Source organism: Aulonocara stuartgranti (assembly GCF_965226115.1).
Source record: "Aulonocara stuartgranti genome assembly, chromosome: 1".
NCBI lineage: Eukaryota > Metazoa > Chordata > Actinopteri > Cichliformes > Cichlidae > Aulonocara > Aulonocara stuartgranti.
In genome coordinates this window covers 30,910,851-30,933,344 of record NC_138939.1, presented here as the reverse complement: position 1 = coordinate 30,933,344, position 22,494 = coordinate 30,910,851, and the positions used below count along the sequence as shown (strand labels likewise).

General features: G+C 39.9%; 2 protein-coding genes across 5 annotated transcripts in view; both read right to left on the bottom strand.

Moving 5' to 3' along the window:
* csnk1g1 (casein kinase 1, gamma 1) overlaps positions 1 to 6,260 on the bottom strand; it is a 40,084-nt gene extending 33,824 nt beyond the window's left edge. For all 4 annotated transcript variants that reach the window (XM_082539101.1, XM_082539103.1, XM_082539102.1 and 1 more), the window contains exon 1: positions 6,058 to 6,260. The gene's annotated coding sequence lies outside the window, so the exon portion shown is untranslated. The remainder of the gene's footprint in view (positions 1 to 6,057) is intronic.
* Positions 6,261 to 10,108: 3,848 nt separating this feature from the next.
* LOC309709873 (sorting nexin-1-like) lies at positions 10,109 to 20,565 on the bottom strand. The gene is made up of 15 exons (XM_082538777.1): positions 20,401 to 20,565; positions 19,771 to 19,918; positions 17,493 to 17,617; positions 17,292 to 17,358; positions 17,130 to 17,173; positions 16,900 to 17,041; positions 16,734 to 16,812; positions 16,530 to 16,605; positions 16,318 to 16,431; positions 16,033 to 16,126; positions 15,670 to 15,875; positions 15,024 to 15,167; positions 11,962 to 12,042; positions 11,434 to 11,505; positions 10,109 to 11,275 (listed from the first exon to the last, which is right to left on the bottom strand). The coding sequence occupies exons 1-15, from the start codon at positions 20,518 to 20,520 to the stop codon at positions 11,225 to 11,227; spliced, it is 1,563 nt and encodes a 520-aa protein (XP_082394903.1). The 5' UTR covers positions 20,521 to 20,565; the 3' UTR covers positions 10,109 to 11,224.
* Positions 20,566 to 22,494: the final 1,929 nt, after the last annotated feature.

Sequence of the window (22,494 nt, the reverse complement as noted above, 5' to 3'; positions counted from 1 at the left end):
ACAAAATATTAATTCTAAAAATAAATCTTAGTTTGTTTTACAGAAGAACAGACAAAACTGACTAACTTTTGTCAATATCAAATAAACTGAGAACTAAAAGGAAATTCTCAATCTCTCCTTGTTGTATAGCTGAGCTTTTCAAACAGTTTTAACAGTTACTTTAGTCTGACAAAAGCCGAATGACGAATTAGCGCTTCCAGTCAGAGACTGAGGCTACGTCCACACGTACACGGGTATTTTTGAAAACTGAGATTTTCTGTTTTCGTTTTAAAAAAAATAATCCCGTCCACACATAAAGGCAGAAATGAAGGAAAACGCTGCTATGAACATGCCAAAGCAGCAGGTGGCGCTAGATTCCTAACCGTGCAGAAATGTTGGCCAATCAGAAGTCTAGAAGCCTCGGTGGGAAAAAGTAAACAAAGCTGCGGCATAGAAGCAGAACCGAGTCGTATGTGTGGAGGGACAGTAACTGTGTGTATATGTAAGCATTTAAACACTGCAGAGAGTAGAATTAACAGTAACAGTATTGTAGAAATTCATTTCACCGAAACAATAACGTGGCGCACAGTGTGACGCATGCACCAGTTTATTGTATTTCCAGACTTGCTTTCAGCACAATTTACAGTGCATGCTACTCTGTTTTTTGTCAGACTTGAAATAGCCGAAATACCTTCACACTACGGAACTTCTATGGCTCTTCCGTTCGACAATCTCTCCGGCATTGGAACCATCATCTGTTTTCTCTTCGGTCACGCTCGGTTGATTTTTCTAGTCGGGACACTCATTTCCTCCATTATGCGCTGGCTCCATTACCCGCTGGCTGCTTCCCAAACAAACACACGTGCGGCTTGGCACTTGTGCTGTGCGTAGCAAGTCACGCGACGTGACGCTGCGGCTGTGATTGGTTCGGCTCTGCGCTACTGAATTTGGATCGGCTGACCTTTTTTTTTTTTTTTTTATTTTTTTTTTTAAGAGGACAAGAGCGGCGAGGTCTATCGCGATAGCTTAATTTCTCTATCGAGTAAAAGTTATATCGCGATACATATCGTTATCGTTCTATCGCCCAGCTCTAATTACATCCATAATAAACATACTACAGTTTCACAGTGGCTAGTAGAGATGGGCTACTGTATGTGAAGATCTGATATTGCTAACAATTAGCACTCAGTTGTTTGGTTAGCCGATGCGGGGCAGCCTGTGTGGGAAAGTCAGACCTTTTGTTACAGGTATTGATAAGCTTTTATTGGTAGCAGGGCCATTATCAATTCTGTTTACAGGTTAGGTTCTTCATCAATGACCTTGTTGATTCCTGATCTTTGTACAGTAAAAAGTAGGCCTAAAGGAGTTTTCAATGACAAAGCTACTGGGGGGGTTTTCGTTGCTTTTTAAAAATCTCTTAAGATGAAGAGAGAAGAACAAAACCAAGGTGTATAAAAGCTTCCCTGTCATGACTTTCACATCAGCATTTTGCTTCTCTATTTTAGCATAAATGTGTCTTGTTGCAATAGATTTTTTAAATGTAAGATATCATTCAAATAATAAATACTGGCGACTTGTCTAGGGTGTAGACCATAGGGTCTTGCCCTAAAGTAGCTAGCAAGCAAATAACCAAAAATCATTCACTCTACGTAGCTTTACCCCAACATCAACAGTCAGGCCTTGTGATCACACAAACGCAAAACTGGATAAGTAAACACAGAGGTTCCAAGTCTAATATGAAACACATTCTTTTAAAGTGGTATTGCTGAGTATGACCAATCAGAAACATTGATAATTCTAATGAAAAGCAGCAAATAATTTTACACAGGAAAATAAAATTCTATAATTAAAACAATAATAATTAAGAACTTAAACACATGGTTCTGGGCAGAGAACCATTTGAAAACAATACAACTATTGCCCCAAAGCAGGGGACCAAGTGCACATGAAAGGAGTAGTTTAACATTAAAGGCAATGTATGAACATGGGGGCGTTAAGCTTTGCTCTGAATTGAAAACATCTACGACATCAATAAATTTGGACTATCTGAAACCAGGAAGGAAACCTGGCAAAAATAAAGACTGTAAGTTATCACACTTATCAACATTAGATCTCTTTAATTATTATAGAAGAAGCAGTCGGATTACAATTGTTATTCCATTCAATTAATCTTTAGCCTCACTCTTTCATCTGCAGCCTTTATGGTGTTTAACAGTCTAAGAGCAATTCAAGAATAGTTATAATTCAAATGTAAGCTTAGTCTACATGAGAATTTAATATAAGGTTAATAAGTACAGATCGGTGTCCGGCATTAGGGTCATTAATTTAAGGCATACAGTACAAAATTATTTAAATGTTTTAGGCCTAAAAGAAAAAAAGCAGGTCACTCCTAAGAATCAATATTTCTTACTGAAGCGCTACTGAAGACAAAGACTTATCAAAAACCTTTCTATCTGCGCAAGGAGGTGGTCTGTGATATCATCAATTTGTGGTGACACCATGTTCTGGAGAACTGAGACTTCTTAGCTGTTAATCGCTTATCTCAAGTAAAAGATCAGGCTAGGAGGCAAACAGTGAAAAACCAGGGTAAACCCAAAAGCTGTATCACTAAGCCACTAATGTTGCATCATAGTACCGTCACCTGCCAGGTTGTTAGGCCCTGACTGATCCTGAGACCAAGGTAGGCGGCAGCCTTCAACACACAGGTTTAGCTCTAAAAACCCTGTAAGGTTTTCTTCCTGTAGCTGGAGCTGGTTAACAGGCGGCTCTCTTTCAGTAATTTCAGCTAGAGCTAAATTAGGGAGCATGAGCTTTTAGTCAGCAAACCACTGAAAAAAAGGAAGGGGGGTGCAATTGATTTGTAGCACAAAAGAGTAAAACAAAAACAGCTCCTTATCATAAATGAATGCAAAATAAGTAATCAATTACCCCAAATATTTTGTTCTCAGTTATTGGATGCTAAAAATACTTTTTTTTTATTATTTTATTTAAATCATTAAGCAAATTTAGGAACTCAGCATCCATCTTGAAACAAATCAGGTGGTTACTTTGAACCACCTACCTAATGAAATGAGCCTTAATTTCCATAGTTATTGAGATGGGGCATTCACATGTCTATAATCATAAGTAAAATCCTTAATAAAAACATAAACCCATACACTTGCAACATCTCTGTAGATAGCATGACGCACTGAGGCAATGTCACACTAATTCACATTATGGCGAGAGTAAGCCAAGAAAAGGAAAAACAGCACACTATGCTAAATATTTACTACCACAATGGATAGAGAGTTATACCTGACACCACACAGCTGAAACAGTCATGTAGTGGCCTGTCTTGCTGCTTGGGTACATGGATCATCCCAACACCCTGACTGACTGACTTGATAAGCTTGGAGAAACACATTAACAGTGGACTCAATGTCCCTCTGGACCTAATGTACAACTTCTTTCGTAAACAGAATAGTGGCGAAAGGTCTAATGTAACATGTCAAAAGAAGCTCAAGATGTAGTCTGAACATCTGAGAGGACACTTGATGCTAATCATATGATATGAGTTCAACTACATATATTGAGAAAATTATGATTTTGATTGATCATCAATCAGTACTATTTTTTGACCAGATGGCCAAACTCCAGCGGATGCTATATTTAGTTTTATCCTGCACTAGAACAGATTAGCAGTAAATGCAGCCTCCCTCCTTATGAGGGTATTGACTTTGTCATGGCACAGCCTATGTTTTATGATGTGCTCATTTGCACAATGGCATTTCATTAGACTGCATTAAAGCTGTCAATATTGTAATTATTCTGCTCTAATTATTGGGTTCAATAAGAAAATTTAAAAAACCTCATAAATATTTTGGATTCTTAAACACCAATGTACAAATTAGATTTGCCACTTCCTTTTTAGCTGAAAATAAATAACTGCAGTCACTTTGTAACCACTAAACTAAATCTCAGGATGCGAGACTTACAAACGATCCATTTAATGTACTTAAACCTTTGCATATTTTGAATACTTAAATGCTACTCTGTTCAGGTAGGGCAGACTGTCTCCACAATGGGGATATCCTAAATCTTTACAACTCTGAATGACGCTCACTGTGCATGAAGAGGAAATGTGTCATATTACTGGAGATGCTTTCAGAGTTGAGTTGTTGTTGCTGATCTCACATATCTGTCACATCACTGATATTCTCTCAGCTGAAAATGTGCATCGAGGCATTTTATTTTCTAGTTCTAATCCAGAAATGATGAAGGAGGAATGTGGCATTTGCAGAAATATCTAAGTAATGTATTATGACGGCATGTTTTCAGAGCCGCTGAAATATAGAAATGTGGAGAGAATCAAAAACTAATTTGTCTGCAGTCAAATCAGAAGCACAAGATTTTATTGGATTACCATTTACTGGCAATCAAAAGCTTAGGAAACTTCATGCAATTGGTTAATAGGCAGCTTTAACACTCAGAACTATTCAAGAGTACTTTTCCTTCAGTATCACAGTCAGGAGGCACTGAAAATATATTTGAAAAACCTTGATTACAGTGCACAAATGTGCCTGTCAAAATACTACGAGAAACCGAAAGATGCTTCAAGCTGATTAGCATCTATTAAAAATTACTAATCTGTTGACTTTTTTTTTTTTAAACCATTTTTTATGGAAACATAAAGGCTCTCAGTGCAGTAATTAACCTTCAGTAGAAAGATCAGCTTGAGAGGGGGGCCTGCCAACAGTGCAGACTCCTACTGTGGCCGTGCCAGCTAAAGGCTGCTGCCTCTCTCCTTAAAGGCAGCAGCTCTAATGAACTAGAACTGAATTGAATTTTTATAGTCCATGCTCTTCCTCCTCTGAGAATTCACACAGTAATAACAACAATAAATAAACACATAAAAATAAATTGTAAGCATGGCAATGTGATTTTTTTTCCTTAGGTTTGAACTAATGATTGTGCAAATACTGCAAGATCATCAAGAGTGTATCATGCAATTGTAAATTCACCAGTTTGAACAAACATGTTCCAGATGCGAAAACAAGTTTTTAAAAAAAAAACCTAATCTATTTGCACTTTGCCTAAACGTGGATCTTCCTAAGATGTGCAAACAGTGAGCCTGAGCTCTACACAAACTATTTCACATCATTTATTATGTTCTCACGATGACTTATACTAGACAATTGTTCAACTACTAATATATCAATAAAATGTGACCTTCAGAGCTGCTTTACGGAGCATGACACGCCGTTATTTTACTGCAAAATACCGATCACAAGTCATCCCATATTGATTCAGTAGCAAGACACTTTACTTTAAGACGGTCCACGTGTATTAAAATATGACTAGTAGCAAAGAAAATGTACACTGGAGGTACACACAGAAGTAAAATTTAAACTGACTTTAATCCCGAGCGTGCGCACCTGGGACGACCAGACCAGATCCAGTCCAACATTTACAACTGTGCCGACGACGAGCAGGCTGACAGGGGCCCTGGGTTCAACCTTTCCTATTGTGAGCATCCCTCACCTTGTAGTAAGCAGTCAAGGCACTAGGTTTTCTATGTGAGGAAGTGCTGGTTAGAGGCAGCTGAGGCTGATCGATCCTTTACCAGCAGGCCTAAGGTTAAATCAAAACAAGGAAGAGAGGTGGCAGCTGCACGTCAGCGTTTCAAAGCCAGCCGTATCATTAGTGTCGGTCACGTCGAGTAGTAGGTAAACGAACCATCAGCTTAATAAAATTACCTTCACGCCACCGTCAAACCAGACTGATCAGCCATAAAGCTAACGTTAGCAAACATTACTTAGCCACAATGGTTGGACTGGCTCAAAATATAGTGTGAGAAAAATCACAGGATGGACATTTTCATGTTAATTATGAAAACAGAGTAGTTTTAAAGGGCAGCAAATGTAGCAGCCCCTCTCTCTGCCTGGTGTCAACGCCTTAACTAGCACCTACTGATGGCTAGGTGACAGCTGGACCGAGTGCAACAAGGAAATTAGCTCCGTTAGCAGCGAAAACATTAGCCAAGACCCAAAAGCCTGCAACTAAATGCTGCTTGGCTAGCAAACACCTCAGGCTCACCTTCGCTGTGGGAAATCCAGACAGTCGGGGCACAGCTTGTCGTTTTTCGCAACAAAAAACGCCGCCTGTGATGGGGAGGTTTTCTGTGCTGCCCGTTGTTGCTGTTGTCTCAAGCTAGAACAGCCGAGCGGCTCTCTCCATTCTTCGTCTGCCTTCGCTGCTCGTGAGAGGTTCGAGCATACCGGATGTAGAAAGACGGCACCGCCCGCTTCACCACGCACACTTCCAGGTCACACTGAGATTGGCTAATTAGCGATGAGACCATTGACTGTAAAATCAGTCATTGGTCATCTTTATCTAATGCACAAATACATACTTCTATAGTTGTGTACCCTTATACACATGCTCTACAGAGAAAAGAAAGTTTTATAGTTTGAAAATAGGGGCATCTCAATATCAACCATATATATAATTTGTGCTATATACTGGGATATTTATAATTAACCTATTTACGTATATTAGAAGTATTTTATTAGATTTTGTAACTTAGTAATATTTAATTAAATTTAGTCAGTTACAGTTATTACTGTCTGGGACCAGCTGTGACCACATTACTTTGTTATCATGGATTAATAAAGTATTTTGATTATTTTATACAGTCATTGTGTAATGCATTACTGTTTTTAGCGATGGACTTGCACAAATTCTGGTGCTTGAACTTCCACAATATGTGAAATATAGAGCAATTTCAATTAAATTCGATTTGATTAACTTTCATTTAAATATCACCAAATCATAATAACAGTCACCCCAAAGTAAAAACACTACAATAATACACACACACACACACACACACACACACACACACACACACACACACACACAAAAAAAACAATCAGACGGTCCCCAATGAGAAAGCACTTGGTAACAGTGGGAAGAAACCTCTGGCAGAACCCGGCTCAGGGAGGGGCGGCCTTCTGCTGTGACAGGTTAGGGTTGAGGGGAGGAAGACGGGACAAAAGTCATGTTGTGAAAAAGACCCAGAGATTAATAAGATTGACAGTTCCATTATTTTTGTGAGTCTAAACAAATCCAGCATAAAAAAATTGTGTTGGTACTTTTGTCAATCAGGGAACTCAGGGTTGTTTTATTCCTTGAAGGAATAAATAAAAAAGGATGTAAGTTGTCTTATTACAAGGATGCTAAAGAGGGTGGTGTCAAAATATTGTGGCACTGCTTATATGTAATTTCTGTGTATTTTACACTCTAACTCATTTTAACCCTGTGCCATAACCTTCTACGTAACCTGATATGCACCTCTCAAGCAATGTAACTACATGTCAGATTGATGCATACCACAACGACTTGAATGACATGGTTAGGACGTAGCTTTCCAGCAGAAGTCTAAATCAAGCTTTACAAGCCAAGACTGGAGCCTAGCGCAAACTTATTATACAGACTAGCCCCACTCTGACACCAGCCCATTGGTAATTTTTATTACACTGTATTGCCCAATCAAGTCTCTTAACACAACCCTCCCTTACCTCGCTTGTGCACCCTGTAGAATTTGTTTTAGTGTGGAAGATATGGCTGATAAAGATGGAAACAAAAGCAAAAAGGTGGAGCTGAAAAGCTAAAAGAGCATATTAAAGCATATGTTGAGCATATGTTTTATAGAAAATGATGCTGGACATTAAACAAAATATGGAGTACTTAAAATGAGCTCAATCTGAAACATATGAAGCAGTAATATTAATTACTTTAACATCGATTGGGAATGTATTTCTGCAGAATAATTACTTTCACTTTTGATATCTTATGGAAAATTTTCCAATAATGCAATTCTATGTCTACTGAGGTTTTTTCATTGTGGTTTATTGCATCATTTCTTAAAGGAATGATTTGAAAAGTTACCAAAACACTAGTCGTTTTCGGTTAATAATAAATAATTTTGGTAACATAGTAGATATTTATTCAACTAAAAAAATTATTAATATTTTGTAATTCTTCAGCCAGGAAGAAGTGCGGAAAGTTGAAGATGTCCATATACAGTTTAACTTGTTAAATTGCTGAATAGGGCAGGAAGATGTTATGTGTGTGAGAGAGAAACAGAGTGTGAGCGGGGCAGGAGAGGGGGTCATCTTTGCAACCTATCTATTCATCCATCCATAATTGGATCTTCTACAGTCACTGTATCAAGACTCCAACATGTCTCAGAGAAAACACCACAAAAAAAAGTTTCCCCTGACTCTCCTCTCTGAGGTGACCAGTTAAATTCCCCAGAAGACGTATTATCCATCTGAAGGGCATTAGCTGAAAGTAAGAAAACCACAATCTAGAGAACAGGGTTCAACAAATGCAAGCAGAGAACATTTAACTAGAGGAGAAGTGCAGACAAATGGAACCCCAAAATAAACACTTGGAAGAAACGCACAATGAATTTCTCATGAACTGACAAGACCAACAAATTAACAATACACAATAACAGCCCAACATTTAGATTATAAATGAAGGCTGGGAAATAATATTTGGATAAGTACGGCAGCAGATTATAGACCTGAGAACAAGAAATAAGAACAAGATAAAACACATAAAGACCTACAGTGTACGCTTCAAAAAATGCACTGGAGAAATCAGGAGTTAGAAGACATGTACAACCAAGTACAACGGAGGAATACAGACACGAGGCAAAGCTAGTACAGGAGGCAAAATAAAAAAAGAACTGAAAGAAAAGCTTGAAGAAAAACAAGCAAAATTAGAAGAACTGTAGAAAAGATGCAAGAAAGTTGAGAGGGGAAACGCAGAAGCAATCGATGACATAAAAAACCTCAGTGCTCCAGGAACAGTGACTGAAAAAGAAGAAAAAAAAGCTTCTGCTTTTTCAAAAGGAAGGATTCTCCTGCTTTCTCACTTGATCATGAGGAGGCGTAGTCTCGTCTTCCTCCACCTTTTCTCTCCCCTTCCTCTCCGATCATCTCTCTGTTGGTCTCCCCTCCCTCTTCATCATTTTTCACCCTCACACCCCAACCAGTCACGGCAGTTGACTGTCCCTTCCTGAGCCTGGTTCTGTCAGAGGTTTCTTCCTATTTAAAGGGAGGTTTTCCTCCCCACTGTCACCTAGTGCTTGCTCAGGGGGAATTGTTGGGCTTTTCTCTCCTATCTCTTTCCTTCTTTTTATTTGTGTTTTTCATTTTTTTTCATTGAGAACACAGGGTAGGGAGATAGGAGGAAAAAATAAAGACAAATGAATCTTTTTTTTCTTACATGCATCAAATCAATGTCTTCATTCAAGAATAATTTAAGAAATCAATGCCAAAATTACACATCTCCAAGTCTTAAAGACAATCCTAAACCAAATAGAAACAGCTCTGCACTGGACTACACCCCCTGTAACTAGGGCCCCTGAAAATAAGCCACTATAACTAGTCTCTATCATGACCTAGCACACAGTAGTCCTTTAAGCTGCATACCAGATACTACTCACCAATCCCACCATATTAAACTCTGCAGCTTCACTCACAAAAGACGGGCTACATCTGCCAAAACATGCAATAAACATACTGAACTTTTTGCCTGTATTCTGCACTTGTGTTCACGTCCAGCCTTCTTCCACGACAGATTCTTTAGTGCTTTTGCAGGTATCAGGTTAGATAGAAATGATTTTTAGACAGTTGTTCCATCACACTTCAGCAATAGGAAAACATCAGTTAATCTCAATTTCCATAATCTAGAAATTTGAAGTCACTACTCAAGAAATCTCTGTATCACAATCTCTTTATGACTGCGCATGGATAAAGGAAGATAGTCTAGGTGTAGCATAGACAGCATGAGCTAGAAAATGAATAAGTTGATTAAGTTAATCTTATTCAAGTAAGAGCAACCTTTTTAAAGGGTAAATTTAACTTGATAAAAACTTCAGCGTATAGGGATGTGCATTTTGTTTTTTGCAGAAGTCAAACCAACCTTCAAAATCTTTGTAAAGAGGACAGTGCTAACCAGTGGTCAATGTTACATGTACAGTATAAGTCTAGAAGATCACAATTTATCTCAGTTCCCCAGTGAAATGGAAAATCCCACCAAACACATAAAAAAACCTCACATAAACAAAAACAAGTGTCCCAAAGCTGAACTAATGATTTATTTTGTACATCTACATGTACAGCATTTTCAGGAAAACGTGTGTACTAATGCAAAGTGGTTACAAAAATAAAGCACATTCTTACGTAAATATGACATGACAGAAAAACTACACTTACAAATGCTGATTAAGAAAATAAGGGACCATCTCACTTGAACGTCTTTCTGTCATTGTTAGACAAGTTTCTCAAAACAAAAAAGAATGGTTAGCAATCTGCACAAGTTCTGTTCAGTGCTTTATATGTGCACACTTGTACATGTCAGTCACTTTCATGGTTCTAGACAAATCTCTGGAGCAGTTCCCAGTGGTTTCCTTTAGGCCTCCACGTCTGACAAAATAGGACCAAATATATACTCTTGAAGAAACTGACATAAACATAACTATCATATGTGTCACTGTAGAAAATACAACCAAAGCAGAGGTTACATTTTCACACCCTGCGCTTACTGTAACAACTTATATCATTTTGTAACGCCTCTGACAAGCTTGTAACCTTGTCAAATCTGCCTCTATCATCTAATACGTAATCTATGATATACTGTTTGAATGTGCTAATACTCCTGGTACATGGCCCCAGTTATCAATAGTGTTTGTTTGATAATATCAAAAAAAACTCTTGAAATAGAACAATTCATTTTAGTGCATCAAAACATTATCTGACATGCATCAATCTGTTAGTGTGGAATGACTCACATATGCCTATCTTCTAATGTAAACTGTAGGCAATGCTACCTTGGGACAGTACCTCCATGTTAAAATAAACAAGAGACATAAATATATATCCCACTGACAGGACGGTGAGTTTTACAGACACTCGTGTCCCTGTTAATCTCTGCTGGATTCTTGCTTTATACCATCTTAAATCAGAAACATAAACAAGGCAATATACCAGAGAAATGCTGTGGAAATGTGGCGCTTATCATACTGAAGTACTGTACAAGATAAGAGAAGACGATGTCATTAAAAAGACAAAAGAAAAAAAACGGACGGAAGTTTCTTGTGTGTTTCAAAATTGTCCTCTCAGTTCCTGCTTATAGAGGTAAAGTGTTCAAAAAGGCAGTCGGGGTCTTTAAAGAGTCTCCCTCTTCATCAAGCTATCGCTTTCGCCTCAGGCAGGAATGCCTCCCAAAACTTTATGAGCTGGAAAACAATCAGAGTGAGAAGAAGACAAAAAGACTATTAAAACATTTTTTTAACAGTAAGATGTTAATCGTTACCGAAGTTTAATAGCCATGTTCGTTATCCTCACAAATACTTGTACATGTTGGATATGATGCTTAATATAGTTAAGTGATTACCCGCTGTTGGGACTGCAGCATTGCTTCCAGGTATTTGATTATCTGGCTCTTGAAGTCCTTGGCTTTCTCTTTCTGAAAACACAAGAGTTGTCACATCTAAGGTTCAAGCCGGCTGTAGGAATTTCTGGCAGAACTTCCCCTGTTTCTGAGGTCAAAAGGAGCTGAAATCCAGCAACTTTATTGTGAAGAACAACCCACTGTAGCTTTTGGCTTTCATCAGCTTTCACAGTCCCCTAACATCATTTATTATTACCTGCTCTGTTCTCACATTCATATGAATCAGTGCAATCTGAAGCACTGAATCTGAAGAATGTCAAGAAAAGTGCAGGGATGAAGTGCATGTTTGAAATCAACTATCTTGAGTTCACAATGAAGTTGCTTGTGCTACTGGAAAAACCGTAAGTGTTCACCAGGTCAAATAGATACAGTAGCACTCTTAACATTCCAGCAGTGACAAAATGAGACACAATCATTCTACTTTGATACTAACTTTTGGTGACACATTAAAAGAAACCCTTCCCAACATACCTCAAACCTGAGAACCTCCTTGCGTACAGTCATGCCAATTCTGTCAAAATCTCTCTCGTACTGAGTAACCCTCGCCTCCCACTGACGACACAAAGGGAGAAAAAGAAACAAATCACCACAACTTGCAAAAGATGACAAAACACAAGCTAATAAATACAGAGAGACTACAGATGACTGTCGACATTGACAGAAAAGGGTGAAATCCACTCCTCGTAGTGAAATCAAAGAGGTGATTGAAGTGTAGACTTTCAGCTTTAATTCAAGGTATTATACAATAATATTGTCGTAAGAGTTTATACTGGCTCAAAAGCAGTTGCTGGTTTCCTTCGTGAGTTTGAGTTCATGACAAATTGAGGAAAGGTCAGGAATTTGATATCAGTGGTGATGATGCGAGTGAAGGATGCCGTCAACAACAGCTTAGTGGGATGGTAACTGTAGGAGTGGAAAAATAACCAATTCAGTACTTTCCAAAACAGAATGAATAACCTGGGCCCTATTTCAGGAAGTCGGTTTAGAAAACTCAGAGTGAAAAACGATACTCAGGGTTGAGTAACCCCGAACTGTCCAACTCGGAATATTCGGTTTCAGAAAGGCTGATAACAAGTAGTTCAGTCAACGCGGAGTTGCTTTAACCCCAAGTTAAGCGTTCGCACTAGGATACATAAAGCCATGATTAGTGGAGCACAGATTAAGCGAGTCACCATGGAGACGGAGGGAAAGAAGGCGCGGTCAATGTATTTTACAGCGCTTGAGGCCGAAATTCTGATGGCAGCATATGCCGATAACATGCAAATTTTGTGGAAAAAAAGTAACACAGCCTCAGCTGCAAAAGAAAGAGAGCATGCATGGCAAAACAAAGCCGACAGAGTCGATGCGTGAGTGTTAATTTAAACATTGATCTAGAGATTTCCACCCATTTAACACGTTATTTCATTTTATTTTATTTTATTTTGTATTTTATACATTTGATTTTGTGATGTGATTTGAGCGCAGGTGCAACCCAACAGGCCCCAAACGTTCCTGGCAGCAAGTAAAAATGAAATATAAAAATATAGTCCAAACAGGTAAGGTGTAATTGTATTATGAGCCATAGTGCTTGGTCTGTTTGTCCGATGTAAATCAATTGCAGTTAGAGGCTACATTAATTTCCCCTCTGTAAGCACTTATTGAAATTATCTGAGCACATTACAAGTACATATTTGCTTACTCTGTATGCTCAAATGTGACCCGTTATAGCCAACAGAAAAAAAAGCGGAGGCCCGAAAAACAGGTGGGGGTCCTCCACCACCACCACTCACAGAGGCTGAGCAGTTGGCTTCCACATTTGTGATAATGTTGGCAGCATCACATATGATCTTCACAGTGCAGAGAACACAAATTAGCATCCATTACTATAATGAAATAATTTGTTAGTTTGAAATGCTACAGGGAACTATGTACCTGCACATTAATGCTGTGGAAAGACTTCCTGTTCACATAGTCTCCTTCATTTACTGAAGGAGCAATGATTGGAATGTGAGTGCCATCTATACAGCCAATCACGCCTGGGAACCGTGAGAATAAATGTAAAATTTAAGTAGTAGTTCAAGTATCACCACATCATGGATTAAGTTTTGTTCATCCTGATACCTGCAATTTTGTGGCATCCCTCTTTGATAAATCTTGTGGGTCTGTGACCGGGGAACACCACAAACGAGTACAGGAGACGTTTCAGTGCAACTGTAACATTCCTGACTGCCCGACAGACGGTAGCCTTGGAAACGTGCTCAGCGTCACCAATATTATACAGAAAGCTCCCGTTTGCAAAAAACCGAAGTGCAATACAAATAATATGTACAGAACTGAGAGGATGTCCACGATGTGTCACATGAGCAATATTAGGCCTGAGGATGTTATTCAAATAAATTATAGATTGTGCTGAAAAACGGTAACGTTCACACAGAAAATCATCAGGAAATGATAAAATGTCCAAACGCGCTCTAATCACTCTCTCCCAGCGGAGAGCTCTGCGGAGAATTTGGGCTTCAACATCTGCTGGCTCTTCAAGGAAGGAGCACGCCATGTCTGACACTTCCTACAGTCAGGTTTCTGACAAAGAGGCGGAGAAGGTCAGGGTTAGTTGAAGTAAACCTGCTAGGGGGCAGGTTAGCTTCACGGAGTGTGTCGTCATAGTAACTCACTCAGAATTAATCTAAACTCGCTTTGTGAAACCGAAAACCCAGAGTTTTCGTTAACTCAGGGTATACTTACTCAGAGTTTGCACTAAACCGGCTTCCTGAAATAGGGCCCTGGTGAGCTACCAGCACCAAAAGAATATGACACACAAAGTGAATTTACACACTAAACTGCTTCACAACATTGGGCCAGCAAACAACACTGTAATGGAAGAATCGAACAAAAAAACCCACAAAATGAAACAAGCCAAAAAAACAGATGTATTTTCTAACAGGTCAATGCAACAACTTGTTAAACCCAAGTGTAGCTGACAACCCACACTTCAAATTAAATTCCTTCAGTGTCGTACTGATGTGAAATCAATTCCACTAATGACAACACTCTAACAGATACCAAACTATATTAGTGTTGGAGCAGTTCAATATTAACCAATGTCAGAAATTGGTGAAAAAGCAGCTTCACAGTGCCATCTTACAAAATAATCCACAACCATACAGCAACTTGTTACATGGATTTTCGGTTTGCAGCTTTTTTTGCAATCTTGCTGACAAAAAGAACTAAATAAATGAACAAAATTACTCTTACATCTCCACTTTGATAAGAAGCTGATAATTTAATAAAAGCAAAGAAAAAAAACTAAATGTTTATATATTTGAAGAAGCTGACATGTTGGTAATGGGAGTGTCTCCGAAATCAGAACAAGATGTCAAAGTATTTTAAATGAAACTTTTTTGTTTGGGTTCCTGTAACCTGTTTGTCAAACTGGCCTGATCAACAATCTGCTGCAGGAGAAATTTAAAAAGAAAAGAAAAACCTTTGAAGTTCATTTTGGTGTAAACTAAAGACTTTGAGTGCTGCATTAACTGTGTGCTCACTGCCACTGTTACCTCAGTGATCTCTTCTTTGGCCTGCTGCAGTTTGTCGGGTTTGTTGGCCCACAAGAGCTTGGCCTCGGCCTCTCTCTTCTTTTGGAGTGTACTCTGAGCCTCCTGCCACCTCTGCCACGCCCGCATGCGCTGGTCAAAGCAGCCCTGTGGACATCCATTTTTAGATCAGACAGTGGTAGTAGCAACACCTGATCTTTCCACGAAACACAACAGACAGCTTGTCTGCAGTAAAACTGTGACCTTGCACCACGTTAAAGGTTGGTTACAGATCTAAGGAGAGCCCTTATTGTTGTCGTTACTTCCTCAAGCGGTGCGATTCGAACATAAAGCTGTGCATATCGCATCGCTCACTTGCACAACATTAAATGGCCCTATTCAGACACTTGATCGTACATGTATAGGTTCTTCTGCACTAATGATACTGCCTTCTTTTCTTTTTTTTTAAGATTTTTATGTAAATAACTTCATTCAGTTTATTTAGTTTTACGAGAGAAATGCAACATAAAATACTCAAAAATTACCAACATCAGGAAATTCTCAAATCTTACTTTCTCTGGGATGTCGCCCTCATTTCCCTCAAGAAATATATTTCGTCCCATCTACCCTATCCTATCCACCATCCTAACAGTACAAGTAGAAGGCTTACCCGCACAGCACCCAGCAGACGGATGTAGTCACCAAGCAGTTCTGCAAAGATGAAGAAGTCACTGGCTGCCTGCTCCTGATGCAGCTGCTCCATCTTGTCCTCCACCTCTGCCAGCTGCGAAAGGGCCCGTGACAGAGCTGTATTGTCCTCAGAGTTCCCAAGCATGGCCAAACTTTTGGCAAACACTGCTGTGTTCCCACATAGCTCTGGTATTAAAGGCGGAAGCAGAAAATATATTCAGACTACTTGTTTCACCCTGAAAGAACTGAAAGACAGTTGGGCTGAAATGTTTTCTTTCCCTAAATTAATTTGATAAACGATGCAAAGAAAAGCTCAAGTCAATAAAAAGCAGGTGAAGCTCACCTTTCCTGTGAATGACAAGGGAGTCAACCACGACATGAAGCTTCCTGAGCTGTTGCTCCTCATTCTCCACCTCCTGGAACTTGTCCTCGAACCACTGAGACACAGAATAAACATCAGCAACCTCTTCATTGTGTTTAGAATGGCAGATCTGTTTGATGCCTTCTGCTGGCTCCACAGATCTATCAGGGTCTGTTCCTACTCATCCTTATGCAAATTTACATTTGGAGGCCACATGTGGAACGGTATGTAAAAACTAAACACTTCAGCCCTCTTTTCAGCCCTTACAGTGTCAGACTCATTCATCTTGATGGTCATCTTGTTGACAGCATCTGATGCCTTATTGATCATTTTGAGGAAACCTGCTCCACTCAGTGCTTGGGTGTTCACGGCTCTGGGCAACTGAACATAAAGCATTCCAAGAATTATACATTTAAAATTCAGCAGTGACCAGTCAAGTATTTGTCCCATTCCTACTTTTTATATCTTGAAATACTCACGTCTTCTCTTTCCAAGAACTCACGCACATCAGGATCCTGTAGTAAAGATGGGTGAGACACTACTCTCTGAAGATACCTACATAAAGCACAGTGGCATCAGGGATGAAGTGTGTGAAGCAGAAAATGTAATAAAAAAAAACAACAACAAAGAAACTAGACATGACGTTAAAAATGTCACTGTGTAAATCATATATGGATCCACACCTCTCCAGAGCTGCTCTTCTCCTCTCCACAAACTCTACTGATGATGGATCATCCATTCCCACCTTCACTTTGGTCATTCCTGTTGAACCAAATGACACGTGTCACACAGCAGGGAGAGAAAAAAAAAGTGCAGAACCAAAGAAAAAAACAAATGCCTGGCACCCACCTACAACACTTTTCTCTGGTGGTAGTGGAATGATGCATCCATGGAGTGACTGCTTGACTGACAGCTTTTCATAAAGGCCCAAGAAGTCACTAAAGCGCCTCCTCACAGAGAAGACCTTACTCCTGAACATGGGCAAGGAAGTCTGGTGGAAGATCAGTGACAGGACATGAGAAAGGCACAACAGCAAAAGCTAGTGAAAGCCACGAATTAACACAAGCTGGATTATATACCCTGGTGGATACTTTGTAGGCCACATATGCATTCATGCCATCCCCTAAAGAGGACAAAAACATCACACAATTAGCTACTTTACAATTAATAACATTAGTTTAATCTACAAAATGTAGAAGGTTGTATGATGAAAAAAAAAAGAAAAAAAAAAAGAGACTGACCGATTTTCTCTGGGTTTGTGACAGCAACATCCACATCAAAACTGTCCTTGGCTTCTTCCTCTTCCAGCTACAACCAATAAGAAGACAGCAACACAACTCATACCTTGAACACACCTAAGCCTTTGCAGCGCAAGCATTAGAAAAGCATTCACGCTACTGAGATTCTCACAAGTTCTTAGAGGGCTCAGCCGTGGCCTGTACCTGCTCCAAGGAGGTGGGCTGCATGGCTGCGGGGCTCGGAGTGAATGTGGAGGCATGTCGAGGACCAGAGGGCTCCTTCCGAGCGGAGCTGCTGGACTTGTCTGTGCTCAGTTCTACGTTTGTATCTGGAGAAAGAAAGCCTTTTCATTCATGTTCCAGACTTTTACAGACTGGCTGTCATTTCTTGCTGCAAAAAGTTTCATAAATTCAAATTCAGATTTATTGTGGTAGCTTTTGGTGACCAGCAGCATCTACATCCAGCCTTAAGCCTCTTCTGATGACTGACAGCTTATGTCTACTCATAACTGGATTTTCATTTCAATTTTTTGTGCAGTGTGGTTTGGAGGAAAGGTAACAGATACTATATGAAACTAACCAGAACAAGCTTTGTGAATTTTGTGAGGGAATCTTGATTTCTGGGAAAAATATTCAGGAAAAAGGCAGACATCTCCCAAACTGGGGTCACAGATGCATAAAAATGGTCAGCTAGTAAGCTGTGGTGTTTAAACAGTGCTCAATTGCAGAGGTGGGAAGTAACGAAGTACAAATACTTCATTACTGTAATTAAGTAGAATTTTCAGGTTTCTCGACTTTACTTGAGTAGTTTTTTCCTGACTACTTTTTTACCTTTACGCCTTACATTTTCAAAACAGACTCATTTGGGTAGAGTTATTATTTCGTCACTGCGAAGCTCCAAACATCAAACTGATTTGACCCTAAATAGAAACACGTGGAAGACAACCCTGTTCATTTATTCATCACCAGCGGATGTTGCATAGAAATAGACAAAAGAGGCAAAACTGTGCTATAGTCTGGGATTAAAGTGGGCCAGTGGTTTTTTTTTTTTGCCACAACACCGGAACGACTGCGGGTGTCAGTGAGTTGCAATTGCAGTACTTCAACATCTAGCTGGCCCTACTGAAGACAAAAGGTTTGGCGCACAGTGTATTGCTAGCTGAAGGTCCAGCTGCTGTATTTCAAAGGGAGAGAAAAGAAAGAGCTAACTTCACTCAGAGATGAAAGAAAAGTTGCATAAAAATCATTTGCAGGTTAGTGTATTATAAACAGGTTAGTTTGTTGTACTGTGATAATTTAAAGTAAAGAACAGTGTGTGACAGTGGTCAGAGTTAGGTACATCAAGGGTAGCAGGGAAGAATCTGAAGTTAAACTGATGATGCTTCGGTCATCGAATTCCACCTTCATTCCCCTGTATAGTGTCTAATATGACGACAGCATAAACAGTGTATTGTCAGTGTAGAGGATGGAAATGAGCCAGAACAACTCAAACTTAAACAACTGTTAAATTCAGGTGTGTAAATCCAAAAAGAGCAGCTCAGCAGCAGGAGTTATACAGTTCACCTGATCACAGTCTGCATATTAAGAACATCTACTGGAGCTCTCAATAGAAATTATTTTGAGTTGTGTTTCTTTTCCCATATTAAGTCATTACAACTGATTTTAGAGCTCCTGCTGAATCCACTTTAACCTCTTCCCTACTCCCAAAAATTTCTGTTCATCTAGATGTAGCATTTTCAGTATGAGAAACGTTTCCTCACTCATCCAAGTGACCTGCAGTCAGCTGAGACTGAAGAAGTCACTTGGACAAGTGACAAAACTTTTCTCCCCCTAAAAACGCTACGTACAGATGAACAGAATCAACTTTTTGGGATTTCCTTACCTGGATGATTGAGCATGCATCGGACTCTTCCCTACTCATTTTCCTGTTTAGAGTCAAAGCCATCCTCTATACTTTCCCCTTCTCTTCATTGAGCTACTTTTATTCTCTTACTTTGAGTACATTTCATACCCTGTACTTTATTACTTTTTCACTTCTACTTGAGTAAAGAAGTTGAATCGGTACATCTTTTCTAACACTAGTATCTACTGCTGTAGTCCATCTGCTTCGAGGTCTTATGTGTTGTGCATGCAGAGATGCTCTTCTGCACACCTTGGCTGTAATGAGTTGACTTGTTATTGCCTTCCTATCAATATGCAGCAGGGTAATTTTCCTCTGATCCGGTCGGATCTGCAGTTTTTGAAATACTCTGAACTTTCTGGCACCAACTACTATGCCACATAAACTTAAATCATCAACATGTTTGCATAATCTTGAGTTGAGTAAAGCAAGCTGTCACCATGCTTGTTTGTTGTTGTTGTAGTATTATGTTATCTGTGCAAGATCGCCATGAAAAATGATACAGTCAAGAGCAAGAAGCTGTGGATGCTGCAGAGTCACGAGTGAACTGGCAGATGTTGTTAGGGGGAAGTGTGTCCTCACCAGCAAACAGATCGTTGTCATCGTCGGAGTGAACTCCGTTGGCCTTGGCCGCTGTGCTGCTGGCCGCCTCCTCGCTGAACAGATCTGAAGGCTCCTCGCTGACGCGGTCGGGCTGAGAAACTCCCCGGCTCACAGACACGGGGTTACTCTGCAGACAACCACCACAGAGACGAGCTGTCATTACAGTTTGCAGCCCGTTAGGACAGGGGCTGATAAGCAGGGTGGAGTCATGTGACTAACGGAGCTCACCAAATTTTGATTTATTAATTCTGCTAAAACGATAAGTAAGAGGGGCTTGACTGTGAACGAAGCCAGCGTTTTAATTAACAATTAACCAACGGGAACAGGCCGAACAAGACAAAAGCAGTGATAAAACCTATTACTTGGTAATAAAGAGAGGCCAATTTTAACTCTCAGCCAACTCCGGACACCTTTACAAATCACTTTCGCTGCTTCCAAAGAAAACCTGCCCGTATTTCGCGACTGTCCGTCAAAGCCTCAGCGTTTTGGGATGCCCTGAATGCAGGTCAGTTGAGATATAAAAAAAATGCAGGCTTTCTGACTCTGACTTAATGCAAACCTAAAAACACACGTCAATTTGTTACTGGTGTCACCGAAGCGGGAACCTACGTTACTAACGAAGATGTCCTCGCCCTCGTCGCTGTCCGCGTCTGCCATGTCACACAATCCCGGCTCTGACTCCTCTGCTGTGGGGAAAGGAGGTGGGTTCCGATCCGAGCTGGCCGCCATATTCCCTGTTGTGAGCGCAACTGGCGTCCCGGAAGTGAAGGGGGGGCCGGCGGTTGAGCGGCTGCAGCGACACCTGCCGGTCACTTGGTCACATTACAGCCTCGGAAACCACTGCACGTTGTAACCCAAGAGAAACAGTGTCTTTGATTTCAGATTGCAGATTTTTGCTGAGAGTGTGCTTCTTAGACAAATATCTAAAAACACCCCCCCCCCCAAAACAAACAAACAAACAAACAAAATTTCCAAACTGTTTGCTTATTTGGCACCGTGAACAGTGTCTAGAGCGCATATGTCAAAATATGTAATTTTATGTTCCTCGCAAAAGTTTGTGCATGACCGTTAAAGTTTACTTAAAGTTTACTGTATGCGGCTTAAAAGCGCATGCTGACCGTAAACTACATCTCCCACAATGCATTTCGATTGTTTGAACCTCAATGCCCATGGTACCAGGAGCTAGAGGGACATGAGGTACCGCCAGATCTGTTATTTGATTATAGACATGTGTGGTATCCACAGAAACGTCAAAGACCAAAGACCACCAAAAAAGCAAAAACGGCTTAACGATTAACAAGCAGCTAAACAGATTCCGCAAAAAGATGTAAACACAAAGCCCGGATCTCACCTATACAGGATATGCCCATAGGGTGTGAAAAGCTGACATCCCACAGATTCCGAAACGGCAGGTTTTGTCACCCTCCAACCAAAACTCACTGAACCAGCAGCAAAACAAGACCACTACACTTCACGTTTGAAAAACACTGTAATGAATTTCCACTTACTTTGCCTGCCTTGTTTCCACCCATAAATTCGCACTTCCTTCACAGCACCATCTCTCAGTGTGCTTCAAGACCATAGTTTCCCAAGAAAATTCTCTATTTTCTGCCTTATTTGCTTGCTTATTACGCACCAATCTTCCGTTGTATACAGTGTTGTCGGTCGCTGCCCTCACCACCGCCCCACACACACACACACACACACACACACAAATTATATCTGACAAGAAAGCCTAATTTCTACAGTTCAGCACCAAAGAAATTTCAACTTTCAAAATTTATACCAAATTGCGAAACGCTTAGCTATGTCTGTAATAAAACCTCTGTAACGTTGTGAAAAACGGAAGTTTGTTTTTCCACTTTCTACTATAGAAATCTGTTTTTTTATGACTACAGTTTTAAAACAACAACAACCACACAACAAGGAGAGTCTGGGCAATAAGCTACCAGAAAGTCTCTTGTAATTGTACACATTTATATCTTACAATTTAAGTCCAAAGAGTCATGCTGACAGAGTTCTTTCTTTGTCACAGAAGCTCTTTCTTTAACATGTAGAAAAACAGTTAAATGTGTGACTTCTTTACATTGACAGAAAGGGCAGTTTCACTGGTCCTGCCGCTTAAGATCCAAGTGGGCTGTATGTGGCCCGCAATGTAAAATTAGTTTGACACTCCTGGTCTACATTCAGGTGACATGATTTTACCTGTTCAAAGGTGTAATTCCCATAGGAGTGCACTTACCACGTGACCGCTGATGATCAAATGTCAGTGTTATGTGGCTAGATCAGAGGGCAAAAACTGAACTTATTAACCTGAAGGTTGGGTGTTTGTACTGAACTGTTGCATTAGACTGTTTTAGTAGTAGTGAAGCAGTAGCAGGAGACTGTCAGGCAGGTGGTGTTCTGCAATTCAGGGCACTTTGTTTCTTAAATGTCTAGAACAGGGATGTAAAACTCATTTTACATTACGGGCCACATGCAACCCACTTTGATGTTAAGTGGGCTGGACATGTTAAACTCACCTTTGTGTCAGCGTGCAATTTCAACAATATATCTCAGTTTTTATACATGATATAGAAAAGTTACTGTACAGACAGCTCATTGCACAGACTTTTCTGTAATTATAAAACAAAGCTTTTGTTAATTTACAGGAAATAACCTGTTTTTTTCTTTTACCTTATGAATACTCATGAGTGAGGTCTT

Bases quoted from the DNA above. Each gene is read 5' to 3' on its own strand.
- LOC309709873 (XM_082538777.1), bottom strand. From the start codon at position 20,520: ATGGCGGCCAGCTCGGATCGGAACCCACCTCCTTTCCCCACAGCAGAG. The intron at 17,174-17,291 runs GTCAGTCTCTTT...TGTCCTCTTTAG, and splicing joins CACAAACCCAGAGAAAATCG to GGGATGGCATGAATGCATAT. The intron at 17,042-17,129 runs GTATATAATCCA...ATCTTCCACCAG, and splicing joins CCTACAAAGTATCCACCAGG to ACTTCCTTGCCCATGTTCAG.